The sequence below is a fragment of the Leptonychotes weddellii genome, chromosome 7, assembly GCF_054177405.1.
Source record: "Leptonychotes weddellii isolate Sample4059 chromosome 7, ASM5417740v2, whole genome shotgun sequence".
Taxonomy (NCBI): Eukaryota; Metazoa; Chordata; class Mammalia; order Carnivora; family Phocidae; genus Leptonychotes; species Leptonychotes weddellii.
This window is the reverse complement of record NC_138375.1, coordinates 39,258,700-39,277,270: the sequence shown is the minus strand read 5'-3', so window position 1 is coordinate 39,277,270 and position 18,571 is coordinate 39,258,700. Positions and strand designations below refer to the sequence as shown.

Genomic DNA, 18,571 nt, shown 5'->3' with positions numbered 1-18,571 from the left:
ACTTTTCAAAGCTGGCCACTTTTCCGGGCAGCCCTCCCTGATGGCCCTCAGCCTGGGTTTTTGGGCTCCCAGCTGACAGGACAAGGCCATGTGCGTGACCCGCATGTTACCTGCAGGTTTCCTTCGCCATCACTTGTATTCCTGCAGCCCAGACACTAGGCTCTGATGCACAGTATTGAAGATCCTTGTGTCTGAGTCACCTTGGGCTGAGTGTCTTCAAATGTAATGTTCACCACAGGCTCCCCCATGAGGGCAGGATCATTGTCCCCCTGTTATAGCTCAGGAAGAGGGTTCAGAGAGGCAGAGTGGCTGAGCCAAGGTCCTGTGGCTGCTGAGGGACAAAGAGGGTGGATGTTTGGGGACTGACCTTTCTCGCTGGTCCTGTTGCAGGGGAACCGTGAGGAGGCAGGAGAAGACCGGGACCAGGCCCGGGAAGATGCCCAGGTGAGAACCGCCCCCTCCAAGTGGCTCCAGCTCATGTCTGTCCATGCCAGGCCCTGGCTGTCCGGGAGTGGGGAAGGTTCCTGGCAGGGACATGGCTGATTTAATTGGTGAACCCTTAGACTTGTGGACCCCTTGCACCTCTCTACCCTTAGAAGCGAGACTGAGTATTTTCACAACTTTCAGAAAGATTCTCATGAGGGCGGTGCCGGTCTTACCGGCATTTCCTATGTGGAAAGTAGGCTGAGAGCCCCCAGACCTTCAGAGCTGGAAGGGACTTACAGATCAGCCAGGTCAAACTCCTTATATTACAGTGGGAAAATGGAGGCCCAGAGAGGGAGGACTAACTTCTGAAGGTCACACAGCAAATCAGTGGCCCAGGTAGAATTGAGCCAGAGGGAGCAGGTCTGGGAGCCTGCTAGGAAGGGGGCCTAGGTGCTAATGGTCTCAGTTTATTATCTATGAAATGGGACCAAGGTTGAAGGAAGTGTTCTGAGAGAGCCTAAAAGTGAGTTCATCAAGGGCTGGGATCTTTGTTTTGCTCACTGATGCATCCCAGGTGGTCACATGGTCAGAACTCAGTAAATATTTGTTATTAAATGAATAAGGGAGTCAGGGGTTCTCTTGGGTCACTTGGCTGGTCTGTTTCTGCCATGCCCCCTAGGCTGAGGAGCTTGAGGTCTGGAGATGGTTTCTCATGGAGGCTGGACAACCCCACATCCCCTAAGGGTCCTTATGGTTGGGCAGTCCCTCTTAAGGCCCGGTGCACTGTCCCCACTCGCCTGTGCCTTGCTGCCCACACCCTCTGGCCTGGCCCAGGTCCAGGTGTTGGGCACAGACATCACCGACTGCAGATCCGGCCCCCTCCCTTGACAGTTGCTGGGTTGAAAAGAGCCCTGTTGGATCGGGAGTGGAGGCACCAGCTCTGTGCCCTGCTCCACTTATAGAAAAGTGTGGAGTGTTATAGCAGCATCTGAGCTGGAAGAATCCTTAGCTATAAACCCGACAGTTACAAAACTATAAAATGCGTACTAAGTACTGAGCATGATGCTAAAAGACTATTTTATACTTTATTATGCCCCCTTTTTTACTGGAGGAAAATGAAACTCCTATCCAAGGGTATGGTTTCTAAGTGGCTGTGGTATGATTTGAACCCAGGCCCGCCTGACTCCAAAGCCTAGGTTACTACTATTTGATACCCTCCAGGACCCAGTACAGCAATTTCCCTACAGCCTCTGGACCAGGTAGCTGCTACTCTCCAGTTATGCAGCCCCCGGTTTGGAATGCAGCTGTCTGAAGCTGCAGGGCTGCATTTAAATGTGGTTTTCCAGCTGCATGTGAGTGTGTTTATGAGGGCTCACTTGGGAATCCAGCCCCTAGGGTGGTTTGTTGAGGCCACATTTCATTCACTTACTCAACATATATGTATTAAGTACTACTACAAATACACTTTGTAGTAGTCTCATTGCGCCCTTGAAGGTCTTTGATCCTGGCTTCCTCCCTAGAGCTCACCCCAAAGCCATCCTCTACCCTGAAATTCACCCTCTAGGGAATGCTTCCACCTGGGTGCTGTGCTGGGGGGTGTGCTTCCAGTTGTTGCCAGCAGGGGGCAGTGGTGGGCTGCATTGGCAAACACTTTGCAGAGGAGAAGGGGTGAGAGAGAACCTGGGGGCGCAGAAACAAGGGAGCCCTGCCCAACTCAGCTGCCTGTCCAGATTCACAGACGCTGGACCCTGATTAGTCTTAGTGGGGACTCATTTTCTTAGAGCTAGAATATTCGGTTTCTAAAGTAAGACCTATCCTTTTGTAGAAACTCTAGAAAATAGAGACAAGCCTAAATAAATAAACAGACCAATCAGTCAATCAATCCATAACCTACTAGTGACAGCCATTGTTAATATTTTGGAATATATCACTCTAGTTGTCTTTTTATGCGTATATATAAGTGGATCCCTGATTTAGAACAGAAAGTAATATGCCGTGAATGCGGTTCATACTATTTTTAAAAACCGACGTCACCTAATGGCCATGTCCTATTCCACTTAAGAAGCTACTACCAAGCTTTATTTGAACAGCCCTCTTCCTGGTCACCAACTCTTCCCTCGTATGCAGGAGTGTTTTCCTTAGATAGGTTTTCTGGAGGCGAAATGTGAATGCCAGGGGAGGATGTGCACAGAAATGGAAGGCGTTCGATCTGCAGGGCCAGGTTCCTCCTAGGAAGATGATGCACAGGGGGACTTGGCACAGTCTGTGTCACGCCTCCTCCTTCCCACACTCTACCCTGGGCGTCCAGCACACCCCTGAGCTCTTGGAGGTCCGGGTCTGCGACCACGGTGCATACGAGTGCGCAGTGTTCACCCATGGTCCCACAGGGATCGCTGACCACTTCCCTTTCTCCGTGTTCCAGTTTGAGCAACAAATAACATAGGCAGTCTAATCCAGAGGGAAGTGAAGACCTGTGGCCAGTTCAGGATGATTCAATCCCCAGGCTGTTTTGTAATACAACAGTTTTGTTGAAATTGAACCCAGACACCATGCTATCAGCCCATTGAAAGCAAACACTTCAGTGGCTTGTAGCGTCCTCACAGACATGTGCAACCATCACCACAAGTCAATTTTAGAACGTCTCATCACCCCCAAAGAAACCCTGTACTCGCTCCTCATTTCCTCCCTGCCCTTCGTAACCACTAATCTACTTTCTGTCTCTTTAGGCTCACCTATTTCATATAAATGGTGTCATACAGTATGTGGCCCTTTGTGACTGGTCTCTTTCACTTAACTATTTCCAACATTTGTATTTAGGCTGTATCGCTACTTCATTCCTTTCTGCTGCCAAATAATAATTCATTGCATGGCCATATCACCTTTTGGTATGCATTCAGCAGCTCCTTGACATTTGAGGTACTTCTCAAGAATAATGCTGCTTGCTGTAAATGTGTGTACATGTTTTGTGTGTATGTATATTTTCATGTCTCCCAGGTAGATAGGAGTGGAATTGCCGGGTCATAGGATAACTCTTATGTTTAGGTTTTGGAGGAACTTCCCAGGTTAATTTTTGCGTGAAGTAGCTAGGCTAATAAGGAAAAGCCTTTATGTTGAGTATTTGGATATTTGTTTTAGTAGCCTACTGCATTTATCATATTACACGTATTATTGTCTTAAAGATGCTCTGACAAAACAAATATGTCTGGGGTTCTCTGACCCAAATAAATGAAGAATGGCACGTTAGATTCTTTTTTGTTTGATATATATATATTTTTTTTTAGGGGGGAGATCTCGAGAGAGAGGAAAAAAAGGGAGGGGAGGGGCAGAGTCAGAGGGAGAGAGAGAATCTTAAGCAGACTCCACGCCCAGTGTGGAGCCCTACGCAGGGCTCGATCTCACGACCTGAGCCAAAATCAAGAGTCAGACACTTAACCGAATCAGCCACCCAGGTGCCCCTTTTGTTTGATTTTTAAAATTGCTCCCTCTCTAAAAAAAAAACAGGTATTTTTTAGCATCGCTTTTTAAAAATTGTGGTAAAATGCACATAATACATAATAAAGCATGACACATAGTAAAATTTGCCATCTCAACCATTTTTAAGTGTAAAGTTTAGTGACGTCAATCAAGTACATCCACATTGTTTTGCAACCATCACCACCATCCATCTCCAGAACTCTCTTTATCTTGTAAAACTGAAACTGTGTTGTTCTCATTAAACAGTAACTGCCCCTCCCCCTCCCCCAGCCCCTGGCAACCACCAATTCTACCTTCTGTCTCCGAATCTGACTATGCTAGGGACCGTGTGTAATTGCAGTCCTACAGTATCTACCCGGTTATAACTGGCCTATTTTCACTTACCATAATGTCCTCAAATTTCAACTAGGTTTTTAATACAGAAAGGGATGAATAAAAACCAGAGGTATCCCATGATCCCAGTGGCCCTGATAATTCCTACTGGACATTAAAATAAAACATCAAAAGAACATACTTGCATGTTGAGAAAATGTAAACATTTCAGGAAAAATCAAATGCAAAAGCTTTCCCAGTCCTTCTCAAAGGTAACACCACTGCGCATGGCATCTTGACCATGCCTTTAGCATGACTTCCCATCAAATACGTAAGAGTGACATTTGTCTTTTCAAGAGTGCATTTATCTTTTCTTATCTAGATAAAAGGAACACTGTTGTAAACAATATGCTATACTTTACTTTTTTGCTTAATTTAAGGGGAAACTCTCCTTTTGGGCACCGTAGACTCATTCTTTTTAATAGCTGCGTGGATTTCCATTATTGAATAACCATAGTCTGTTTAACAGATCATCTATTGGTAGTTTCCAGTTTTTCTCTATTACGAAGAATGCTGCAGTGAGCACCCTTGCATGATATCTTGAAAGGCTTTCCTAGCAACGTAATTGCTTGATCAAATGTCACGTGCATTTAAAATTTTGAAAGACATTGCTAGTGTATATAATGAAAAGAGCTTTTTAAAGCATAAGGCTATTGTGAAGTTTACAAGGAGGATGGTTTGGGTCTGCCCAATAGAATCAAGTGGTCAGTAGAGTTGTAGGGAGACAGGCAAGGGCAAAACCCAATCTGGGGCACACGGGGCTGCCTAGATTTTGTTCCCAGGCACTCCAAGGCACTGCTACTTACCTAACAGAATCGCGTCCTAAGGACTCAGCATAATGCAGTGATCAAGTCACCCTTGTAAAATGACTGGAGAGCTGGCATTTTCCCACCGGATTTTGGCTGTGTGCCCCCCCACAAGTCCCCTCCCCTTCCAGCCTCAGCTTCCCTGTCTCTCCTGCCCATAACATAAAGGGGTAAAATGGCAGGTCTCAGACCCCTTGCAGTAAAGGGTGTGGGGGATTCAGCACTTCTCTTGTTCTCACTTCTGGGCGGCTCTGTGGAGACCAGCAGGCTGAGGGTGGAGTCGCCCTAGGTGGCCGGGAGTGACAGGTAGAGTGCCCTGTTCTGTGTCCTCCCAGACCCCTCAGGCGAACACTTTAAAATTAATTCCCAGGCCTATCCCCATTTGGGGCTCCAGCCCAAAGATCAGGGAAAGGTGTTTTCCCTCCTTCCTGCCCCCCCCCCACCAGACCCCTGCCCCTGCCCCTCTCCCAGCCTCCTCGGTCTCCTCTGACTCAAGCCTTCCCTCTCCCTCCTCTCTCTCCTCCCTGCTCTCAGGTGGCTGCTGAGATCTTGGTGAGTGTCCTGTTCTTCAAGGGGATTTTCATGGCTTCTCCGAGTGAGGGCTGAGTGGCTGTGCCTCTGGGCGGGACGAGCGGCCAGGCAGGCAGTGGTTGGGGGGCTTGCCCGTAGGTTCTCTCTCTCCCTTTCATGACTTTTTAGGAGCCCCACTGGGTAAAAAATGGGCCAGGCAAGTGTTTCCCAAATTTCAGCCACTTACCTCCCACATAATTTGTGCTACATACCACCAGCTGTGGGTATTTTTCTTTAAATGGATCCTTTTTAATCTGAAATGAATTCTTCTGAAGGGAAGTTTAGTGTCGATATGAATGGAGCTAGTAACTGGCTGGAAGATGCTTGTGGGAACATATATATGCGGTGTGTTACAGTATGTTTGCCCGTCTGCCACACTGGGGGAAACACTTAGCTCAGCCATTTTCCTTGCAATGACAGACCTGCGTCCCCAGAGGACCTCTCAGAAGGGCTTGAGAACAGGAGAACTCCGAGTCCCCGTGCCCAGTGCCTGTTTGCCCTCCCTTGGGCCCCAGTCTTGAGGTCCTGAGGCCAGAGTGGAAGTGCCCTGTGCTAAGCCCCGCCCCGTGTCAGTCCAGAGGGTTCCTGGAAACTGGAGGAGGGGATGCAGAGGCTGAGGAAGGAAGGGGCCAATGTCAGCCTCCTTAGGTGGGTTGGCCCAGCTTCTGACCACCCTCAGCCTAGTCAAAGACATGAAAGTGCATAATAACCAAGGCTTTCTGGTGTTTTCCCTCCCAAATCCTTGCGCCCACCTGGGATCCGCAGGAAATAGCAGACACACCCAGTGGAGACAAAACTTCCCTGGAGACCCGTTTCATGACGATCCTGTGCACACGTAGCTATCCGCACCTCCGGAGAGGTGAGGTCTCAATCCCTCCCCTTCCCGATGCAGCAGGAAGGTCCCCAAATCTGATGGGAGCCTCTCAGCTCTCTATGACAAGAGGAGCCAGGTGTCCACCCACCCATTCCTTACCCCAGCAACGGAAGATTGCGGCTGGTGGGGAGTCTGGTCCTGGCTCTAACACTCAGCCTGGGGCCAACTCCCTTCACCTCCTTAGGGAAGCAGGTGGGATGCCTGGGATACGGATGGCAGGTGGGTGCCACCTCCAAGGCCACTCCAGTAGATTGGTGGTGGCTGCCTCCAGTGCTGCGTTGAGGATTCAAAGGTTCAGTGTCATGGCCCTTTGGTGGTGTCTGCCAGGAACAAGGCAATGAGGTGTGTTGATGGCACCAGGACCACCTACACGTCTTGAAGCCCCAGGCGGCCACATGCACAGGGCGCACCTGACATTAGGTGCTCATGAAGTGCCCTGGTCACTAGGACATTTATATTTTAACATGGATTTGCCTGGCATTGTTCAGTAAAATACTTAAGGCGCTTTAGCATAGTGGCTGGAAGAATGGACTTGGGAGCCGGATTGCCTTGATTTGAATCGCCCACTTACCAGCTGTGTGACCTTGGGCAAGTTAGCGAATATCTGGGCCTTAATTCCCTTACCTGTCAATTGGGATTTTAGTTCTACCTCATGTGATTGTTCTAAAGATACAAAAATTATAATGCATGAAAAGCACTTAGCATAATGCCTGGCGCATGGTAACTTCCTCAGTGTCCTCGTTATGATTACTTACATTAATCTCTATCCCAACTTGACACAGGAGGAAGGGGAGGCCCAGAAGGGGGGAGGGGTTCTCCCAAGGTCATTCAGTGAGCTCAGGGCAGAGCCTTTACCAGGACCCAAGCTCCTTTTGCTACCCCAGCTGAGGTTCCTAGAATGCGTCTAAGGCTCTGGGGCAGCACCTGACTTGACACAGATTTGGCTCTGAGACCAAGGCAGCCTTGAGGTCAGAATTTCCCTCCCACCACGATCCTGCCTTAGGCCTGGGCTGCGACCATACCTGCTGTCCCTTTTCCCTTTCCTGGGGCACGGCCTGCGAGGGGAGCTGGGTGGGCAGGGAAATGGTGATCTCTCCCCTCCCTCTGAATTGAAGTTCACCCCCCACCTGTGGGGCTTCTCTCGGGGCCAGTCTTCCAGGAGTTTGTCAAGATGACCAACTACGACATAGAGCACACCATCAAGAAGGAGATGTCCGGGGACGTCAGGGACGTGTTTGTGGCCATCGGTAACTGATGGGACCAAGGGATGGGGATGGATGTCCTGGGAAAGGGCTGGGGGTGCCGGGAACGTGGCCAGATTCACTGGACAGGTGTGGCCTTGGCAGCTTCCTGAGCTCCTAGTATTAGAGAATAAACCCCAGCACTGGGGGGGTCCTGCCAGCATGTGGTTGGAGGCGGGGGGTTATTGTGAAGACTTGTTCCAGGTTGCGGGGCAGGATGACGGAACAGCTCTCCCCAGGAGAGGTCACGGGGAAGGCGGTGGCAAGGCGGGGAGGGGCCCAGTGTTCTGCAGGACTAGGGTGTGCATGCGCGTGCATACACACACACACACACGCGCATACTATACATGAGGAGCTGGGAAGGTTGGTGTACGATGTGAGCTTTCCTGTGGGTCCCTGAGCCCGTGCATGACACATAGCCCGAGTGACTGTGCCCTTGGAGTGTGTAACCCCAGCCTCTTGCCCCTTGCCCTCCTCACACAGATACTTTTATATCCAGAGTCATTCTGGATTTCTGATACAGGTGTCTGATTCCTGCTCCTTAAGCTGCCTGAGACATCCCTGTGTGGGCCCTGGAGCCTTGAAATTCAGCAGCTGCCGAAGGCTGGAGCGCCCCCCCCAGGCCTTGAGAAGGGGCTGGGACTGGTAGAGCCAGGCAGCATTATGTGGGGTGGGGGTACGTGGAGAGCCGGGGCTGCCAATGCAGCTAGAGTGGGCAGGCTCTGGGGCAACACTCAGCCCCAGGGATGGGCACAGTGCCTTAAATTACACCTACAGACAGTTATTCTCTGGCCTAGTCTTCCTCTACATCAGTCGCTCTCCAACATGAGGCTGCACCAGAGTAGGGAGACCAACCATTCTGGTCTGTACTAGAACCAGGGATGTCCCTGGCAGAGTGGGACAGTTCGGCCACCTCCTTTCAGAGTTGCAGTCTGAGCACATCTGGGATGGGCCATGAGAATTTGCATTTCTACCAGGTTCCCAGATGCTGCTGCTGGAGCTGTCCAGGAACCACGCTTTGTGAACCACTTCGCAAAATATTTCTTGGATCTGAATCTGTGGGGTGGCACCTAAAACCCAAGTTTTAATCAATTACTCCAGTGATTCTGAGGCGCTTCGAAGTTTGAGGCCCTGTGCCTGGGGTTAATGAGGAGTTTCTTCCCTTTGAGTCCTCGACTGACCTTGGTTAGCTGCAAGCCCCTTAGCAGGAAGTGAGTTGCAACCCAGTGAGAGCCAAGTCAAAGGATGAGCCAGAGGAGGTGGCATCGGGAAGGAGGAGTGAAGGTCTCGGGCCCTGAGTATGAGCCTGGGGTTGGCCATGACCTGCAGCCCAGGCTGGAGGGAGAGGAGGTGGGAGAAGACAGCCCAGCCCATAGTCTGGGCACACCGCCTCTGACCAAGTTTCATGCATCTCTCTCTTCCTCCCAGTTCAAAGTGTCAAGAACAAGCCTCTCTTCTTTGCCGACAAACTTTACAAGTCCATGAAGGTAAACAAACTGTTTGTTCCTTTCCCTTCCAGCCCTTCTGCCCACCCACAAACACAGATGTGTGCAGTCACCTAGGTCAGGACTGGTGGCCACTGTTTCTTCCCCCTTGATGTTTATCAGCATCTGCCCCGTATTTGGCTCTAGGATAGTGATTTTGTCCCCTGGCGAACATTTGGCCATGTTCAGACTCATTTTGATCGCCACAACTTGGGGAGTGTCGCTGCTGGCATCTGGTAGGACGAGAGCAGGGGTGCTGTTAAATTCTACAATGCACAGGACGGATCCCCAAAGCAAAGAATGACATGGCCCCAGAGGCCAAGGTTGAGAAACTTGCTCCGGGGACACAGGGCTGAGTAGGGCTCAGTCTCTGCCCTCTTGGAGCTCACAGTCAAGCAGGTGACACAGTGTCTCCCGTGACAGATGATCACAAAGGTAGCCAGTGCTGGACACCGGGACTAGCCCTGGCTTCCTGAAAACCCAGGTCGCTCTGGCCACCCTCTCAGCCCAGTGAGTGGAGACTCAGCTGCTGACAGAGCCTGGGCAGGCTGTCTGGTGGGAGCAAGCCTGAGACCCCTCTCCGCCTACAGTCCCCAAACATGACGGCCATTTATTGAGCACTCGCCTTTGCCAGCTTTGACTCCTAAGATGGTGTTGCTGAGCCCCTTCGGAGCAGAAGCGCCCACACATTTCATGTCCTGTGGCTGCTCCTTGGGCCCCCTATTCATTTCCCAGGGTTGCTTTAACAAATTACCACAGACTGAGTGATGATGGAAATTTTACTGTCTCGTGGTTCAAGAGGCCAGATGTCAAAGATGAAGGTGTTAGGTTCCTTCTGGAGGCTCTGAGGGGAGAACTCTCCCATGCGTCTCTCCTAGCTCCTGGTGGTTGCCGGGAATCCTGGTGTTTCCTGGCTTGTGGATGCGTCCCTCAGGCTCTGCCTTTATTTTCACATGACCTTCTCTGTGTGTATACCCATGTGTCCTCTTCTTATAAGGACACCGGTTGTTGGATTTGGGGCCCACCCTAATCCAGTGTGCCCTCAACTCATTACATATGCAAAGACCCTATTTGCAAATGAGGTCATGTTGTAAGGTTCCAGGTGGACAGAATTTTGGGGGCACACCATTCAACTCTTACAACTCTTGTGTCTGGCCAGTCCTAGGCACAGGGGAATCTGGGTGACTATTTGTGGAAGACTGAGGCAGAATATCTCACCTGGTTTGGGAGGGAAAAGGAAGACAAGCAGATGGACACCCACGAGTTCTTGCCTGACCTGACCCGATTTCCCCTCCTGCCCTGTGTCTCCCTCTCCCCTGGCTCCACCAGGGTGCTGGCACAGATGAGAAGGCCCTCACCAGGATCATGGTCTCCCGGAGTGAGATCGACCTGCTCAACATCCGGCGGGAGTTCATTGAGAAATACGACAAGTCTCTCCACCAAGCCATTGAAGTAAGGGGGAAGGGCTAGAGATCAGTGGGGAAGGGCGTGAGCGTCACATCCCTGACCATGGGATTGCGAGTCCTTTCTATTTCCAGTCTTTTTTTTTTTTTTTTAAAGATTTTATTTATTTATTTGAGAGAGAGAGAATGAGAGAGAGCACATGAGAAGGGGGAGGGTCAGAGGGAGAAGCAGACTCCCTGCCGAGCAGGGAGCCCGATGCGGGACTCAATCCAGGGACTCCAGGATCATGACCTGAGCCAAAGGCAGTCGCTTAACCAACTGAGCCACCCAGGCACCCTCCAGTCTTTTTCTCTATGAGTTCTCTCTGACAACAGAGATGTTGATAAATGAAAGACCTACTTCACTGTGTATACAAAAATAAATTCCAGATGGCTCAGAGGTTTATAATGAAGGACTTCTAAATAAAATAGCCCATTTTGGGGGGGCTTTTTAAAGACAACTTCATGGAAGCATAATTTATATACCATGAAGTGCACCTATTTTAAGATGCATTTAATATTTTTTAGTAAGTCGAAGGAGTCATGCCTCATCGCCACAATGCAGTTTTAAAACATTTCCATCACCACACTAAGATCCCTTGTCCCTGCTTACTTATTTCCATGCCTGCTGGTAAGCACCCATCAGGTGACTTTCTATCTCTGTAGGGTTGCCTTTTCTGGGTATTTCGTAGAAATAGAGTCACGTGATATGTGATCTTTTGGGTCTGACTTCTCTCACTCACAGAGCCCATTTTTTTTGTCTTAGAGGTTGGCCAAGATCTTTTTTTTTGAGGTTGGCCAAGATCTTAAAGTTTGATACTGTGCTTGGTAGATAGCCTGTGGGAAATCTCACAGCGGCTTCACCCAGACTTGGTGGGGATGTACAGTGGTAGCACATCTTTGAAGGGTAATTTGGCAGATTTCAGAAATTTAAACACATACACTTTGAACTTGGTGATTCTGCATATGGGAATTGATCCTACAGACATAGCTTACAAACCAGCAGTCTGGATACCGAGGTTCAGATTTGCATCCGCACGCACGTGCTTTCCAGCTTCTGGCCAATCTCCTTCCCTCCCTGAGTCTCTACTTTTCTTATCTACAAAATGAGAGAGTTGGGCAAAAGGATGTTGACTTTCTCTTTTAACATTGACATTGTAGGATGTGCCCCCAAATCATCCCCTTTCCACTTCCCTCCTTCCATAGCTACACATGTTCCCAAAGATGTGGAGAATTTATGAATTTATGCCAGCATTGTTTACAGGAGCAAAAGACTAGAAGCCTTCATACAGAACTGGTTAGAGAAAGTGTGGTACATCCATAGGATAGGATACGATACAACCATGAAAAAGTGCGCGGGGGCTCTATCTGCTGATTTGGGATCTTCTCTAAGTCAAAAATGTATGTCCCAGAAGAGTGTGAATGCAGTGTGTCCATGTGTGTAGAAAAGGGACATTCTACACCTACACCTGTTCGTATATGCACAGACTGTTGCTGGAAACCCAGACACGAAAATAGTCACCGTGCCTCTCTCTTGATTTGGGGAAAAAGGGGTCAGGGATGGGAGATTTTTATCATATAATCTTTCCTTTGACTTACATTGTTTATAATAATGATTTTTTAAATCAAATACCAAAAATTATAAAAGAAAAGAAAAACAGCATATATCATAAAAATGACAGGAGCCACTGTAAAGGAGGGGGAGTCTGGCCTCCCATCGCTCTACTGTAGGCCAGACATTATGATGTGTCATAAAGACAGTGAGGTTCCCATAAATTCCTGCAAGGGCCTGGTACTCGGTAAGTGTTCCATAGTGTTTGTTCAAATGAGGAGTCTGGTTCATACATGTGTTAATGGCTGTGGGAGGAGGAAGGCAAGAATCGAGGGCAGGAACACTTCACAGAGGAGGGGGCATCAGAGGGCAGGCAGGATTTGGGGGCGGTGCAGAGGTCGTGCTGGTCAGAGGCGTGGTAGGTATTAAAGTGGGAAGATGAAGCAAGATGCTCCCAGAAGGGAGGGGGGAGGTGAAGCCAGACCACAAAAGGCCTTGAAGCCAAGCTGAGAGCTTGGCCATTTTCCTGAGGGTAGTGGGGAGCCACAGAAGGACACAGTCACATTTGTGTGTTTGGGAGACATTACGCTGACAGCAGCTGGGAGGAAGGGGCATTGAGGCCATCAGGATTGTTTTCACTCACTGCTCTCCCTCTGCTCCTGCCAGGGTGACACCTCTGGAGACTTCCTGAAGGCCCTGCTGGCTATCTGTGGAGGCGAGGACTAGGGCCACCGGCGTTGGTCAGGAGCACCAGCTGCCATGACTGAGCCTGATTGCTCCAGCTGTTGAGACTAAGGAAGGGACGGGTGGGGGGGGGGTCGGGTGGGCTCTTGTCTTCAACTGGGGTTTAGGGAAGGCTTCCGCTCCCACAGGCCACCGAAGGCCCAGCACGGTCACCCTGCTCCCGTGAGAGCAGCTGAAGAACCGTAGCCACAGATCCCGTCCACCTCCACTCCCCGTCTTCCTCCTCAGCCCTTCTCGGTTTCCGTCCCTCGCTGCAGCCACTGCCCTGGTTTGGGCTTTGTCAAATCCAGAAACATACTGAGCCTCTGTCTGTGAAACGAGTGGAGTGTGTGCTTTGAATGGGTGGGGTGGGGTGGGGTGTGGTGGCTGGTACCAGCTGAGTGTTCAAGGGGAGGGGAGGGACGGTCAGTGTCTTCCCGCCAATTGCCAGGCCTCCCACCATTTCACTACCCGCCCCATGCAGGTTTTTGCGCGAGAGATGGAACCAGGAGTCTGGATACCGAGGTTCAGATTTGCATCCGCACACACGTGCTTTCCAGCTTCTGGCCAATCTCCTTCCCTCCCTGAGTCTCTACTTTTCTTATCTACAAAATGAGAGAGTTGAGCAAAAGGATGTTGACTTTCTCTTTTAACATTGACATTGTAGGATGTGCCCCCAAATCATCCCCTTTCCACTTCCCTCTTGAAATAAAAACAGACCTACAGACTCACAAACACATTTCCAGGGGGGATCTGTGTTTTTGACTTAGACCTGCAGCCTGAGGTATTCACCCACCAGGGAGTAAGTCCTCGCCTCCTCCTGTCGCCTGAGAATCCCGAGTGAGAGCGTGAGCTAAAGCTGGCCCAGCCCCCTCCAGGTCTCGGCTTCCCTCTCATCCCTCTGCTGCCTGGATGTTTCTCTGTGTTCTTCATCCATTACAACCCAACCCAAACTTCCTCTTTTGAGCTCTTCAAGGGCACCAGATGCGATCGTGATCTGGGGAGGCCTGTGGAAAGTTTCTCCTTTGTGAAGATCACTGATAAGCAGCAGGCTCAACTGCAACTTCTCGGTCTCCCTTCCGTGAGCTGTGTTTCTGCTCTGACACTTGGGTGTGAAGCTGTCCCCTGAGTGCCGTGAGGGTGCGGGCTGGCTGGAGGGCCCTTCTCCCTGGCCTGACTGGCCTCATCTCTGCTGGCAACTCAGAGCGCGTCTACGGTAGTAGCTGCCCAGGGAACAGGGGGTTTGGGCCAGCCGCTGTCCTCCCTGGGCATCTGGACAGCGGGGGTGGGCCCACCAGTTTTAAAGAGCCCCATCTTCATCTCTGCCATAATGAGGCTGAAAGCAAGAAGGTTACCTTGTTCTTCCCTCCACCAGGCTGTGAGCCCGGACACCAAGAGGGTCCGCTGAGAGCTTTTTGGGGGGATTTACCCAACTTCACGCAACTGTTACCAAAAGATAGAATTAACAAAGTGGTTAAGAGCTGTGGAGTCAGATCTTTGCCACCAAATGACCGTGAGCATGGCATTTCTGAGCCTCCGGTTACACCCATCCCCTAGCCTTTAGGGGAGGAAATGAGGTGACACCTGCGGACGTTCAGCAGGGGGCTGCCCTGCCTGGATTTGGCTGTCAGCACCACCAGCCTGGGGGCAGGCCCCACTGTAGGAGCTGGTAAGTGGATCCCGAGATGATTTCTGAGCTCTCTTGTCCAGAAGTCAGCTGCACATCACAGAGACATCCAAAGACAAGCACGAAGTGCCTTAAAAATTTGTGCCAAGAGGAAAATAGCTCTGGAGTCGAAAGAGTGATGGAATCTGAGGGAATAGAATTGGGAGGCCCCCTGAGGCCAAGGGGAACACACAAGCAGAGCAGGAATTTCTAGAATTCCCAGAAACCAGGAATGAGCTCAAACGGAGCGCTTGCAATGTACAAGACCGCTCTAATTCCTCACCGGGCAGTTTTCACTTACTTTTCAGTTATGGTGGGCTGCAGTCTGGGATTGGTCTCTGGTAGGAGGGAGACCCTCAGGGTTTGTCAGGCAAGGCAGATGAGATTGGAAATGGGAGTTTGCTCCCTCCACTTACAGAGGCCGTCAGGGTTTTTTCTTAGAACGCAGGGGGAGCCTTCGGAGGTTCTTGAGAGGGAAAGTATGTGGCTAGCCACCCACTTGAGAAAAACGTGTGAAGGAGGGCTGGCCAGTTGGGAGGCTGTTGTAACAGTCCCACTTGGGGTAAGACCCAGGTGCCTGCAGAACAAGCCACATTTTCCCTCTTGGAGCTGTGGCAGAGGGCAGAGTGGCCGCTATTCCGAATCCCGGGCACCTCCATCGGTCATTCATGCAGGCAGCGTATACTGACCGAATGCCCCGCCTGATGCTAAAGCTGTAACACGGGAGACTGTTGTGTCCTGATCCCCAAGAGCTGACACACGAGCGTCCCTCCCACCCAGCCTTCTCCAAAACGCGGTGTTGAGTGACACCAGAGATCGTTTCTGTGGCCAAAGTTCAACGGAGACAAGTGGCAGGGACTAAATTAAAACTAAAAGGAAAGAGAAAGCAGAAGCCCAGACCGCTGCTGTCTCAAAGAGGGAGAAAAGGAGGATGGTGATGTTCTCAGTGTGGAAGGGGCCCTCGGAAAGTCTCACCTCCTTCTCGCACTTACAGACAACTGTCACTTCCACAGAGGAAGCGACTGGCCCTGGGGCACTTGGCAGTTCAGCGGACGACCGAGCTGGAGCCCTGCAGTCCTGCCCGGCCCGACCTCCCACTGCCTTCCCTCTTGCCCTGGACCCCGGCTTCTCCCTCCCGCAGCCCCGCCCCGCCCCGCCTCTAGCTCCTCGCCCCGCCCCCTGCCTCCACTCCTGCATTTTCCCTAACGAGCGAGCAATTCTCAGAAGTTCTAGACCGGGGTGCTCCGACCTCGGTCTTCGGGGCCACAAGGAAATGTCTCAAGTGACCGGCTGGGAGGGGGTTGCCGGGAACCGCCGTGGCCACATTTCCAGCCGTTGGAGAGCAGCGTGGGGACAGCTGGCTGTCCGAAACCCCCTGACTGTCCGGTGCCCCGGTTTGGCTGAGCAGCCAGTAATCCCGTAATCCCGCGGGAGGAGTTTCTCCTCCGCAGCCGAGACTTCAGTTGCGGTAGTGCCGGGTGATCCCCTTATTCTCCTGATGAGGAATCCAAGGGACCAAGCAGTGAAGCAAACTGCCTGAGGGTACAGGCGACACATTATGGATGGAGCCGGAAATGGGCCGAGAGCTCATCCAAACCAACGCCTCTTGTTTCACGAGTTTGAAAATCAAGGCCCCGTGACCATGGTATTGCTAAAGGCTGGATCTGGGGTCAGCACCCTGGTCTCCTGATTCCTGCTGTGCTCACTACTGACATGTCCCCTTCCTCCTCCTCTTGATTAAGGGAAGCCAGACCGCGCTGAGGATGGGAGGGAGAAGTGTCAAGTTGCCCAACCCGAATTTCAGAACCCCAAAGCAGCAAATCGGTGTTTCTAGCAGGCCTCTGAGACCTCAGGTTTCCCCAGGCAGACTTCCCCACTTTACAGCTGAGTTAGGCAACCAGGAAATTCTAGTTCCTAACTGAGCCCTCTACTCAGCAGTTAATCTATGGAGGCAGGCAGGCTGGCTGGATTGGAAACTCAGCCAACCATTTAGAAGTAGCTAAGTCACTTGGCCTCTCTATGCCTTGATTTTCCCATCTGTAGAATGGGAATCACAAAAGTTTCTATTTCACAAGGTTTCGTGAAGATTAAATACAGCAACGCATGGATACCTCTGAGCACACTATCTGGGACATAATAAGGGCCCCATATTGGGTCTTTGGTATTAATACGTAGGCTGGATTCCATGTCCTAGAGAAAGACTCGGAGGGGGAGTCTCTATCAACAACCTCTGATGACCACTGAGTCCCTACACTGTGCCCGCTAACCCCTCAAGAGCTAAGTGGGGAAAGAAGAGAAAAATACAACCAAGACACAGAGCAAGGGGTACCTCGTGCAGAGTCCACAGATAACCACAGAAGGACTGACACAGGATCCTTGGAAAAGGGGCATGTGCGAGGCACCTCAAAAGGTGAGGAGAGATGCCTTCAACGCTAAAGGATATTGAAGGAGAAAGGGAGTTCCAGGCAGAGGCAACAGTGGGAGCAAAGGCCCAGAGGTGGGAAGTGGAGGCCATGGGAAGTGCCCTTGGGGGCCTTGGACCCCACATCCAGGGCGTGAGGACTCGGTCTGGGAGGGTCACAGAGAGTCCAGGCTAGAGTGTGGACCTTACCCTCCAGGCCCCAGCCAGCCCCGAAGGTGCCAGGGACAGGGGTAGCGTGAGTAGAGCTGTCCTTTAGAAAGAGGTCTCTGCGGCCAGCGTGGAGAAGGAAACTGGCCGAGAGACCGGTGGACAGGCTTGCAGTATTTCTCAGAAATGGAGGGATGGGGACATGAGCCAGGGCGGAAGAAGCAGACATGGAGAAAAGAGAAGAAAGACGTGGCGGTGTGAGAAACCAAGGAAGCTGCCCTATCTGCTGTGGGGAATTAGAGAGGGAAGCAGATATACAAAGCCAGATGTCATTACCTGGGAACCCAGAGGCAGGAAGTGCTTTTAAAAAGCAAGATGTGATGCCAGAGGCCGCTGGTGCCTGCTTCTCAGGTAAGGACTGAAGAAGTCCTAAACCAGAGCCAAACCCTTCCCCCTGAGGCCCAGCTGTTGTAGCAGTTTCCAGAACATTCATTTCCTTCTGTGGGATGGTCTCACCCCTCCCAGCTACCACCATCTGCCTATTGTGCTGCCAACTGCAGTCAGAACCACCTAGCGGCCACCCCATTACCATCACCATGGACCTTGACCTGGAGATAGCCATGGGTGGGGACAGGATGGCCTGACAGGCGGAGCCAGGAGGGTGGGGAACGGACCTAGAGATCCCACGCCTGTGCCGGGCCAGTAATTTCTGTTCTCCCACACAGCTGGTATCCACTCAGAGCCCATAAATGCTATCACACACGCAGAATTCCAAATCACTGCCAGTCATACCCACAGGGACACACCGTGTGTATCCAGAATCAGGAAGAAGCACACTGCTGGTAACACACACACAGAAACACACACTGCAGACCACGTGGGGAAAAATACAATGACTGCGCCCACAAACACACTGCTCAGAAGTACAGATATTGTCGTCCATACATGTACTACGGGCCGTACAGGAATCTCTTCGCACAGCTACCTAGACTTGCCTCTCACACACTTGCCTTTCACACGCACTCACCAGGGCGTGTATGCACTCGTACTTTGCTCGGCACACAGCCTTCGTGTCTAGCACACAACTCCAGACATCAGTGACCTGCCTGCTCTCTTACGTACGTTCTTCCACAGGAGAGCCAACCACCGGACTCTATGGAGGGCAGACTTTGCACCCAACTGCTCTGACTTGAGCCCTGTTCCTACTTGCAGCCCTGCTCAGAGGAGGCAGGAGCAGCTCCTCGGAGAACCAGGCTGCAAGTGGGGTCAGCCTTCGGAAGGAACAAAATCCCCAGGGAGGTCTTCCTGGAGTAGTGAGGCTCAACGTGAGTGAGATGGCAAGAGACAGGAGGGAGAGGTTTTACCTTCAAAA

General features: G+C 51.2%; 2 protein-coding genes across 3 annotated transcripts in view; one reads left to right on the top strand and one right to left on the bottom strand.

Annotated features, from left to right (window-relative positions):
- The window catches only part of ANXA6 (annexin A6), a 44,901-nt gene extending 31,599 nt beyond the window's left edge, over positions 1 to 13,302 (top strand). Inside the window, exons 20-26 of one of the 2 annotated variants that reach the window (XM_006749634.3) lie at positions 391 to 444; positions 5,613 to 5,630; positions 6,414 to 6,507; positions 7,674 to 7,769; positions 9,192 to 9,250; positions 10,577 to 10,699; positions 12,908 to 13,302. In XM_006749634.3, coding sequence (XP_006749697.1) covers positions 391 to 444; positions 5,613 to 5,630; positions 6,414 to 6,507; positions 7,674 to 7,769; positions 9,192 to 9,250; positions 10,577 to 10,699; positions 12,908 to 12,967 — 504 coding nt within the window. In that variant the 3' untranslated portion in view covers positions 12,968 to 13,302. The remainder of the gene's footprint in view (positions 1 to 390; positions 445 to 5,612; positions 5,631 to 6,413; positions 6,508 to 7,673; positions 7,770 to 9,191; positions 9,251 to 10,576; positions 10,700 to 12,907) is intronic. The other variant, XM_031020885.2, reaches the window with a different exon arrangement.
- The window catches only part of MYOZ3 (myozenin 3), a 381,468-nt gene that overhangs the window by 59,683 nt on the left and 303,214 nt on the right, over positions 1 to 18,571 (bottom strand). The window lies entirely within an intron of this gene.